The following is a 10,680-nucleotide window of genomic DNA, read 5'->3' on the forward strand; positions in this document are numbered from 1 at the left end:
CCCGGCATCCATGCATTCCACACCTGAACGGACCACCGCGTGCAGGGGCCAGGTCGCGTGCAGAAGCACATGCCCCTCCTGGAAAGGGGGGTGCAGAAATGGAAGCGCACGTGGACTTTCCTCTGCACAGACAGCACCCACATGCTCGCCTGGAGGCTCTCTCACAGACAGCCACTGCTACCTCACACGGTGCAGGAGATCACTTGATGGTGGGGGAGGAAAGACTCAAGTAAGCAGATGACCCCACTCACCCCTACCTTGAACTCATTGGCCTGCAGATCCAGGGAACGATGCTTGGGTGGAAAAAAATCACTAATCTCCTCCTGGTTATTTTGAGGGAGGAGCCTTCTGGTTCCTGGCAGAGAGAGAAGCCATCTCCAGCCCCGTGAGTGCGAGCGAGGGCGGCCGGGGGCAGGGGCGTCCTAGGGGCCAGGCCGGAGTGGAACGAACCGGGAGGTGCTGGCCACCGTCCTCTGCGCCCGCCTGTCCCGCTGCCCGCGCCCCAGAAGACGATGTCTCCTTGCAGGAAGCCGGGAAGCCCTTCAAGTGTCTTTTCTTATTACAAAGGTATTTTAAAAGTATGAAAAACAAAAAGGGCTAATAATTTCTCCATCCAGTGGTGATCACTCTTAATGTTCGCAAGGACCTGTCCCTAGGTGGCTGTGGGCACGCGGGGTGGGAGCGCATCTCCCGTAAACCGGAGTCCAGGTGTCACGTGTGCCTCCTCGTCGTCACGTCCGAGCGAGAGGTCTGGCCGCCTTGGTGCCAGGGGCTCTGGGGCCTCACAGTCTCCTGGGCACCGGGGAGGCATAGCCGAGTCACGCTGGATGCTGAGGCAGCATCCTGGGGGGAGAGGTCGTGGGCGTCTCTGCCTGCGGAAGGCTGAGGGAGCACGGAGAAGAATGTCGGGGGGGAGCGACCAGCCAGGTGGGGACAAGGGGTGCAACAGAGGTGAAGGGGCGGTGGGGACGAAACCCAGAGTGAAGAACTCCTAAAAGATGAGCAGTTTCTACATCTCCAGTCTGCCCCTGGGACGGGTGGGACAACGTGGTCCCCCCTCAGGCCGTTGGTCCCTGCCTCTCCCACTGGAGAGGACGGTGCACGCAGAGAAGGGCGAGTGAGGGGGTGAAGACGCTGCTCCCCCTTTCCTCCTCCAGGACCCAGGGAGCTGCCCTTGGCGAGAGCCCCTGCTCACCTGCTTCGTGCGGCTCTGACCGGGCCAGCCCCTCCTCCAGCGCCCTCCAGGATTGGCTTTATGGGCTGGGAGCTCCTTTCCTGAGCCTGCCTCTGCTTATCGGTTCATCTACAACCCCCACCTCAACCTTATCGCTCCTCCATCTCCTTAGACTGGAAGTCCCAAGGCTCAAGAGGCTATTACCACCTCAACCCCCAGCAAAGCAGAAAAATGTCCCGCAAGGTGACCCCCTTCCCCACCCCAGCCGGCGCCTCCCTCTCCCAGGGCGAGAGAGCAGCTTCCTCCGTGTCTCCGGCATCCACTTACTCTTCCTTGCCTGATTTACTTTCCTTTCGGTCCTTGTCCTTCTGAAAAAGTTTTTTTGTCTATCCTTCCACCTCAAGGAGAAAACGCTCTTTCTTACAGTGGAGGAAGGGGCCTTGCCCTGCTCCTGGAGACCCCCAATGGGGACGCCCCACCTACTTCACCCAGGCCACAGATTCCCAAGAGGCGGCAATGTCTGGCACGTGATTGGGAGATAAGATTTCAACTTTAAAGCCACTTCCAGTTTTGCCACTAGCCATGGGTCTTCTCCCTGTCTGGGCTCCATCTTCTTACTGAGGAAATAATGAGAACCCAGCCCTATTGTCATGTACTTCTTCGGGCTATTGAATGACTACACCTCTTTGAAAACAATCGGGAGGAGAAATAACATACCATAAAATAGCACGATGCTGTCCTGGCTTTGCTCCTCCCTCCCGCTCTCTCATTCCTGGAGAGGTACCCAAGTGTGAGACCCGGGCATCCCCTCCTTTCCTGCTCTTCAGACTCTGCAGGAATACGGGGCCCTCTGGGGGGGAGTCTCCTCTGACCAGGGGCTCCAGCGAGGCACTGGTGGTCTTCTTCTCATGGAGGAGGGGTGGCCTGGAACCCTCCTGTGAGAGAGATGACAGCATCTCTGAGAAGCAGCCCCAGGGACTTCTGAGCCCATCTCAGGGAGGGAAACCAACGGTGGCCGAGTGCTTAGGGACATGCTCACCGACGCTTCCATGCGAGCAGGGGCCCCGTTTCACAGATGAGCATACCGAGGCACAGAGAGCTCTCCTCACTGATCTGTAAGGTCTGAGCCGGGACTCCAGCCGGCCTGTGCCTGACTGCCCAGCTGGAGGACTTCGCTTCCTGCTCTTCTGCATCCCACTGACCTGCCCCCCGCCCCCCGCCCTTGCCTTGCTTGTGGGACCCACCTTTCAGGTCTCTTTCCAGATTGCTCTGCTCCACCCCCCGCCTGCTGGGGTCTCAGCCCCAGCCCACTGCCAGGAACAAAGTCCCCTCCCCTGCTCCCTCCTGGCTCTAGGGCAGGCTCTGAGCCCCAGAGGTTGGCTCTGGAAAGAGCTCCACCCCCTCCAGGTAAATCTGCTCTCTCCTGTTAGGGCCTCCAGTCCCCTCAGTGCACGTGTGCACACACACACCCTGCAGCTGCTCATTCCACGCCGAGCACACCAGCCACAGGACAGGGACACCGGCTCCTACTCCCAACCCCAAACCAACCCGCCTCTTCCTCAGTAGCCGCTGAGTCCTGGACCTGCTGCTTTCACGTCCCCATAACCTGCTAGTGCCTGGAAGGGGACGACATGAGGGCTCCTTCGCCCAAGGCGAAAGGGCTCTGGGCCCAGCTCCAGAAACTTCTGACCTCCTGGCTGTTTGGAGACAAAGACTGGGAGCAGCGTCTGGACGAGGCCCACATGCTGCAGCAGAAGAGGTAGGCTGCCCCACCGTGCGTGTCCGACCCGTCGCCGCCCCACAGACCCTCCTCCCGCTTGGGTCCATCGTCAGGATTCGGCGCCAGGCGCTTAGACGTGCCCTTCGCCCTCAACCCACCCCTTACGCTCACGAAAGCCCAGCTGTGTGGGGGTGGCATCGGGCCATGCAGGGGGACCTCGAATGTGGATGCTGTAGATTCATAGGCAGGACGCCCGCCGGCCTGCCTGGTGGAAAAGTGGGGTGGGGACCAGGGGGACCAGATGGAAGAAGCTGGGGTGTATGGGGCTGGGGGGCGTGCAGCCAGATGCAGGCCGGTGGGGGAGAGATGGGACCCTGTGGGTTTTAGACTTGGTTGAAGAAAGGGGGAGGGATTACCTTTAAAATGAATGGCAGTTGATTGTGTGGGAAAGGGCAGGGGAGCTCTGTTCTGTGTTCCGCCTGCAGCTGACCAGCTGCGGAGGGAACCCCAGGTGACACCGCAGAGTCCTCAGCTCCGTCCTCTGCCTTTGAGTGAGTCTGCTGTGAGCAGCGGTGTGCTGGGAACTGAGCATACGGGGTTGAATAAGCCTGTGTCTGCTCCTGGGACACTCAGCTCGGGTGGGGCCGGTCTACCTGGGGGCAGGTCATTTCATGGGCAGCCGGCTCTGAGGTCCACACCCTGGAAGCGCACCCAGGGGAGGGACCTATCCTAAGGCCGGCCTCTGCCTCGGAGCACGGGGGCCTGCCTCCCATCGGGGAAGCAAGGCAGGCAGCAGATCCTGGTTCCGAAGGGCTGCTGTCACTGGCAGGTGGCCTCTACTGCACCCGGCCCCGCACTTCAGGAGAGCCCCGCACTCTGTTAAATGCACTGCCGTCATTGTCTTGAAATTCTTAATAAGTTTTAAACAAGGGGTTCTGCATTTTCATTTTGCCCTGGGCCCTGCAAATTGTGCAGCGGGCTGTGGGTGCAAGTTCGAGCCCTCATTCCAGAAAGGCCCTCTGCTTGCTCATCGACCCCCACCCCAGGCCCTGTGCTGGAACCTTTGGCCTCCCCACCTCTGTCCCTGCTGTAGAGGGGGATTAGGGCTGTTTCTGAGAGATAGCTGGGTTCCAGACCCTTCTGCAGAGGCCCAGGGCTATAGGCTGTGGGCAGGGTGCTCAGCACAGGGATGAACCCCGGAAGCCTAGCCCTAGCAGCCCTGAGCGGGGTGCACTTGGAAGGAGGGTCTAGGCGAGATGGGGCGGGGGCTGGACCCTCCTGCGAGCTCTGCCCTAGAGGGCAGACTGGAGCTGCACCTTGAGATAAAAGCTGCTTCTTTAAATAAAACACTTTTCCAGTGGCTCATGGGGGCCATGGGAAGAGAGGAATTTGGGGCTGGGGGACATTACGGTCATTTGTCATTTGTCGGTTTGTTTGTCGGCCTATCATCTCCCTCATGACCTTTGACCTGCCAGACCCTGTGGTCACCTTCACAGCCAGCAAATACTTGCCCAGCAGGACCAGCTTCAGCTTCATCGTGTGTTTGGTTCATCCAGGCAGGAGAAAAGTGAAGATTAACCCACCGAGGGGCCTGGGACAGGCTTCTCCACAGGGCTCCCAGCTCCTGGTTGCTTATCTCAGAGAAGCCCCAGGCTGCTCCTCCTCAGTGATCACCCGGGTGTTTAGCCTTGAGTCTGAGGGCAAAACGCAGAGGGAAGAGATGGATCTTCCATACCCCACTCAACTCTCCCTGCCTCCCGGCAGGATGTGTATCTAAGCAGCCTGGAGGGGTGATCAGAGCAGCAACTCACAGGCATCAGGCTCTAACACCTGGCCCAGCTGCCCCTCGAGCCCACTTCTGATCCCGCCACTTGGCGAAAGAGCCGGTTGAGCAGGCCGAGGTGTCAGCAGGAGCAGACGTTCCATCCTCCCCACCTGCTCTGGCTCCCCAGTGCCCGAAACATTGAGTAAGCTTAGGTTGAGTCAGCCAGGCCCGAAGGCCTCCTCTCCGGACACCCGGGACCACCCATTCCCCAGCGCAGGCCCTCCCCCTGGGGCACTTCAGCCCTCTGCTGAGTCCCCCGCCCAGCTGAACCCCGACACCCCCACACGGGGAGAGCTAGCGTGATGGAACCGCTCCGGTCTTGGCCTCTCTGCGATTCGTCTCTGCCTGACCCACGTTCATCTTCTTCCAGGATCCGAGAGTCTCCGCTGCTCTGGGCAGCCAAGGGGAATGACTTGTGTCTCCTGAAAAAAATCCTGCTGGACCAAACCTCCGACTTTCAACAAAGAGGTGGGCTCAGAGTTTAATGGGCCGGAGATGGCTCCCTCCGCCCAGGACTCCGAGGGTTTCTGCGGAGGGGCCTCTTCCCAGAGGGGCCCTGGGAAGTGTTTGACGCCCCTGCCTCTCTCTGCTCCAGGAGCCCTGGGGGAGACAGCGCTGCACGTGGCGGCCCTCTATGACAATCTCGAAGCAGCCATGGTGCTGATGGAGGCCGCCCCCGAGCTGGTCAAGGAGCCCACCACGTGTGAGCCATTTGTAGGTGAGGAGCCTGCATAGCTTTTCAAGGTGGAAAGAAGTTGGGGGGATCTGATGTCATCTTTGAAATGGGGCCTCTGAGTTTGGAGGAACACAAAGGTCCTCCTGGTCTTGGCTTTGAGTATCCTTGGCTTCTTCAAGTGAGTTATCATTTCCTTTCAACTCTTTTCATGTTCCTTAAAGGACAGGATGCTATTTCTTTCACAGCAGCACTAGAGTGATTATAATTACAGCTCACCCCCAATCATCCAGAGGCAGGGACAGTGAAATAGACAGCCTGAGGGACCCTTGGCCTCAACCCCAGGCCACTCCGCTGAGCTAAGGGCAGAAATCTGTTCAAGGATAGTCAGGGATCTACTGCAAACCAGGGGGACGGTATGTCTCTGAAAGAGAGGGCAGACCCCACCACTGAGAACCGTCCCCCAACCAGGTCAGACCGCACTGCACGTGGCCATCCTGAACCAGAACGTGAACTTGGTGCGCGCCCTGCTCTCCCACGGGGCCAGCGTCTCTGCCAGAGCTACAGGCACAGCTTTCCACCTCAGCCCCCACAATCACATCTACTTCGGTGAGAGCCAGGGCCAGGGCCAGGGCCGGGGGGCAGGGGAGCTGGGCAGGGGCGAGCGCGAAGGCAGGGAGGGCTGAGGAGGGCTCCAGGCCCCGGGAAGCTGGTGGGGGTGGGGGGTCGGCCCTCAGAGGGCTTGAGGCCAGAGCCCACTTCCCTGCCGCCCTCTGCACCGTCCCCGCCTCTGGTTCTGCTGACAAGTGTCCCCAAGCCCAGAGCTGAGCCGTGGGGAGGAGCAGGCCGGCACCTGGGGAGGCTGCCCATGCCGGCCGCACTCAGGCCACGGAGCCCTCTGCATCCCCAGGGGAGCACCCTCTGTCCTTTGCCGCCTGCGTGGGCAGCGAGGAGATCGTGCGGCTGCTCATCGAGCACGGAGCCGACATCCGGGCCCAGGACTCCCTGGGTGAGTGCTGGGGGAGGGGCGCTGGGGCGGGAGGTGGGGGGCCGGGGCAACCATCAGGCCTACCCCGCAGTGGGCGTGGGAACACCTGGGACTGGGTCCGGTGGCCACGTGACACCCATGTCCTCCCCCAGGAAACACAGTGTTGCACGTCCTGGTCTTCCAGCCCAACAGAACCTTTGCCTGCCAGATGTACAACCTGCTGCTGTCCTATGACAGACGTGGGGACCACCCGCAGTCGCTGGACCTTGTGCCCAATCGCCAGGGCCTCACCCCCTTCAAGCTGGCCGGAGTGGAGGGCAACGCGGTGGTGAGCGACGCGCCCCAGCCCCGTGGTGCCCTCATAACGCCTCCCAAGCTCCCCAGAAGGGTGGTGGTCATTTCCCCACCCCCCCGATTCTGCACGAGAACCCTCGGCCTCGGGATCCCTGACTCCTGAGGACCTTACACTCCTCCCTTGGAGCAGCCGCAGGGACCCAGAATGCCCCTCTCTGCCTGTCCTCTTCTCTCAGGTCTTTATAGGGTTTGTGGGGAGAAAAGAACCAAAACGTAACAAGGGGGTTCACGTCCTCAAGGGCTTGGCAACTCCTGACTGTCGGGCGGTCCCCAGGGGTGGTCAGTAGTGGCGTGCCCCCGGCCTGGCTTGTCGCACGCTGACCTTCCTTCTCACCGCTTGTTCTCGAAGATGTTCCAGCACCTGATGCAGAAGCGGAAGCACATCCAGTGGACCTGCGGGCCGCTGACCTCCACCCTCTATGACCTCACGGAGATCGACTCTTGGGGAGAGAAGGTGTCCTTCCTAGAGCTCGTGGTCTCCTCCAAGAAGCGGGAGGTACGGGTGCCGGGAGTATCTGGGACTGTCGCGTGCCAGCGAAGAGCCTGTTTGCGGAGCTCCTCAGCTCCAGACACTTTCCTGCCTTGTCGTAGATGGAGATGAGCGCGCCGGGACCTTCGGGAGCAAAGTCCAGTCGACACCTCTTTGCACTGTCCCACTGCCTGGCTTCGTCCCTGTCCCTTTCCTTGCTCACATTCACATTTCCGATGGAGAACTCTTCAAATAGAAGTTGCTTCCTTCCCTCCTTCCTTCCTTCCTTCCTTCCTCTCATCCAAATTCCTTTTCCTTCCTTCCTTCCTTCCTTCCTTCCTTCCTTCGGCACATTGAACACCTGCATCCCAGATGCTACACGAGGAACTGAATACAGAAATAAATAAGACAGTTTCCGCCAGTCAGCTTCCTCAATTACCAGTCCCTTTTCCAGTAACCGCAATAGAGTACAAGGTTTACTATCGCCGAGGTTGGTTCGTGCCATGCACAGCGGCAGCAGAATTGAGGGCAGGTTAACGTGGCTCAGACGGACCAGAGATGTCACAGAAGTGCTTGAGCTGGGTCTTCCAGGGGGAGCTAGAACCACCAGGAAGAGGATCAAAAAGAGCTTTCCAGAGCGGGAAAACCACGACGTCATTCAGACAGGACTGAACTGAGGCATCTGAGGGAGAGGAAAGTCTGTCGAAGACTGGCAGAGGACAGAAAATGCTTCAGGACCCGCCAAGATAGTGGCAAGATAGAGTTTCTGTTGCTTATCTGCCGCTCTCGGCAATTTCCCCGGGAACCTTCTAGAGCCATAAAACTCAGATGACTATTACTGCTAATGAATAGAGGAAACATCGAGTGACCAGTTTGTATACACTTCCTCAGACACTATTCCTAGAAACAGATAAGGGGCGAGCAGGATTTCTTAGGAAGCCGAGCTCCAGACAGACCTTTGGTCTCTGATTTCGGCTGGCTCTCAGCGTCCTCGTACAGGTTTCATTCTGGGTCCGCTGGTTTTCTGGTCCCTCCAAATTTCTTTCCAGCTCCCTCTGTACCCCGCACTGCCTGCTCCCTCACGTCCGTCAGAAGACCCGGACCCCTGCCTTGCGGCTGGAGCTGCTTAGCCGTCCTGTCCTGTCCGGCCAGGTGTAACTGTGCCGTCCTGTCCTGTCCGGCCAGGTGTAACTGTGCTGTCTCTCTCCGCCCCTCTAGGTCCAATGGACAAGATACTCTCTCTGCTGGCGGTTAATCCCTGCGGCTGTGCTTTGAATTTGCCTTTTCCCACTTTCTCAGATGCCTCGTGCCGACCATGGCCCTCTCTCTCTCATTTGTATCTCTCGCCTTCCCCCAGAGCACCAGCCCACCTGGCTTGGGGTACTGCCACATCCTACTGCCCTGCCCGTGTCTTTTATCACTCTTCCCCAGCCCAGGAGACTTCTAGAGCGAATCTGACATCTTCCTTGCTTGACCCTCCAATTGCTTCCCATTGCACTTAGAAAAAAAAAAAAAAAATGTGGACTCCGTGCCTTATTAGCATTCCTGACCTGGGATGATCTGGGCGTTATCAACATCACCCATTCTAACCGCCCGCCGCTCCCAGCAGGATCTCTCCTGTCCCACCCGCCCACTTCTGCACACGGCTTCTCGTACCTTCCTGCCGCTGCTTGAGGAATGGTCTCGCTAGCTCTGCCTTCACTCACCTATCTACTCACTGCCCTTCCTTCCTTCAGAGCCTCGCCGGTGCTCTCACGTCTCGTGTTCACTTCCCTAACGGTTTATCTGCAGCGGTGGCACGAGGCCTAGCATATTGCAGAAATTACTAGTTAAAAATTGTCTGTTAAAAAAAAAAAAAAAAAAAGACTGACTCCCCGAATGAATGATGCTAGTGCTGATGGCCGCCCTGCCCTGCCCACCTGGGACCCAGCGGGAAACCCGGCACTCCTCACCACGTTGGTCACCCCGGGCCACTTTCTCCTTCCTTGGCAGGCTCGTCAGATCCTGGAGCAGACCCCGGTGAAGCAGCTGGTGAGCTTCAAGTGGAGAAAGTATGGGCGGCCGTACTTCTGCGTCCTGGGCGCCTTGTATGTGCTCTACATGAGCTGCTTCACCATGTGCTGCGTCTACCGCCCCCTAAAGTTCCGCAGTGGCAATCGCACCGACTCCCGAGACATCACCCTCCTGGAACAGAAGCTGCTGCAGGTGATTCCTGGGAAGGGGTGGGAGGGAATGTAGACATGGTGCCGGAGACCGGAGTAACCCCACCTGGGAAAGACACCTCTCACTGGGCTCCAACAGCTGCAAGGCCTGACCACCCAGGCAGAAATCAGACGTGGGACCAGAGGGCCAGAGAGGAGGCCAAATGAGTAAAAACGTGTACTTGTCCGGGAAGCCACAGCTTCTCATGTCGACTTGGAGTGAACGCTCACTGTTAGGCTGAGCACTTGTAAAATTCCTCTCAGTGTCGAGAGAAGACTCGCCTTTCGGAATGTGAACGTTCGTGGAGACCCTGTGGTTCTAAAAGAAGGGAAGTTGTGCCCCGAGGTAACTTCCTTCTGTTAGGGCCATGGCCCTTCTGGCTTGCCTTCCCTCTTTGTACGGTCAATACGAGCACATTGGCAACGTGTCAGCTGTCTGACCCCCTGTCAGAGGTGCCGCAGAAGGACGCCCGCATTGCACAGCAGCTGAGCAAATAATCTCTGAGGTCTTGCCATCCTATAGTGTCCTTCAGAGACCTGGGCGGCGAGGAAGGCTTAGTGGACGCGGGGAGGAAGCGTGAGAGCCTGCTGAAGGAGCAGCCCCTTTTTCGCGTGAAACAGAATGAGTAGACTCTAATGGGTACTTCTGAGCATGTACGTTCACCAGGCATAGGTACAGTGGGTTGGTGTATTGTTCATAGGCCTTTTTTTTTGTCCTGGTGACCTGAAAATAGCATAAGGGTGTTCAGGCCCATGGGCAGAAAGTGAAAGACGGACGAAGAAGAATTTCGCCAGGCAAGGAAGAGATAGATAACTGGACATCTCTACTCTGTGCAGGGTGGGCCAGCCGCGGGCAGAGCTCGGCCTGGAGTAGGGTCAGAAAGAGGACGTGGACTGCCTGCCTAGTCAAGGAGCAAAGTTAGACCAAAGATGGTGGTCACCGAGGGAGAACAGGGCAAAGTGCCTCACTCAACCCCAAAGCAGGTCGAGACGCTCCATCTGTCCTGCTTCTGTGACCGCCTCTCAGTGTACAGACAGGTGCTCGTGTACCCAGAGCCGCCGTCTCTCACGGAGCAGGATTCGCTGCCTTGGCAGAGGTGGTCACAGGGCGGTCAGGGGAGGCTGCGTCCCATGCATCTCAGACTGGGCTCAAAGGTTGCCCCTGATGTGGAGACCACACAAGGAAAAACACAGGCATCTAGGAGATGGCCGAGTGACTAGAAAGGGGAAAAGGGATAAGCGTCAATGCGTTGGGGGTGGCTGGGCTTTTCCGCCA

At 58.5% G+C, this 10,680-nt stretch overlaps 1 protein-coding gene across 9 annotated transcripts in view; it reads left to right on the forward strand.

Moving 5' to 3' along the window:
• Positions 1-6: 6 nt before the first annotated feature.
• Positions 7-10,680, forward strand: part of TRPV5 (transient receptor potential cation channel subfamily V member 5) — a 28,868-nt gene continuing 18,194 nt past the window's right edge. The window contains exons 1-11 of one of the 9 annotated variants that reach the window (XM_025045932.1): positions 7-229; positions 338-567; positions 1,347-1,417; positions 1,601-2,933; positions 5,090-5,187; positions 5,315-5,437; positions 5,864-6,001; positions 6,303-6,401; positions 6,533-6,708; positions 7,084-7,230; positions 9,196-9,408. In XM_025045932.1, the coding sequence (XP_024901700.1) occupies positions 2,806-2,933; positions 5,090-5,187; positions 5,315-5,437; positions 5,864-6,001; positions 6,303-6,401; positions 6,533-6,708; positions 7,084-7,230; positions 9,196-9,408 (1,122 nt within the window). In that variant the 5' untranslated portion in view covers positions 7-229; positions 338-567; positions 1,347-1,417; positions 1,601-2,805. Of the gene's footprint in view, positions 230-337; positions 2,934-5,089; positions 5,188-5,314; positions 5,438-5,863; positions 6,002-6,302; positions 6,402-6,532; positions 6,709-7,083; positions 7,231-9,195; positions 9,409-10,680 lie in introns of all 9 variants that reach the window. The other 8 variants (XM_025045935.1, XM_025045930.1, XM_025045934.1 and 5 more) reach the window with 8 other exon arrangements.

Source organism: Pteropus alecto, unplaced genomic scaffold, assembly GCF_000325575.1.
Source record: "Pteropus alecto unplaced genomic scaffold, ASM32557v1 scaffold22, whole genome shotgun sequence".
Lineage (NCBI taxonomy): Eukaryota > Metazoa > Chordata > Mammalia > Chiroptera > Pteropodidae > Pteropus > Pteropus alecto.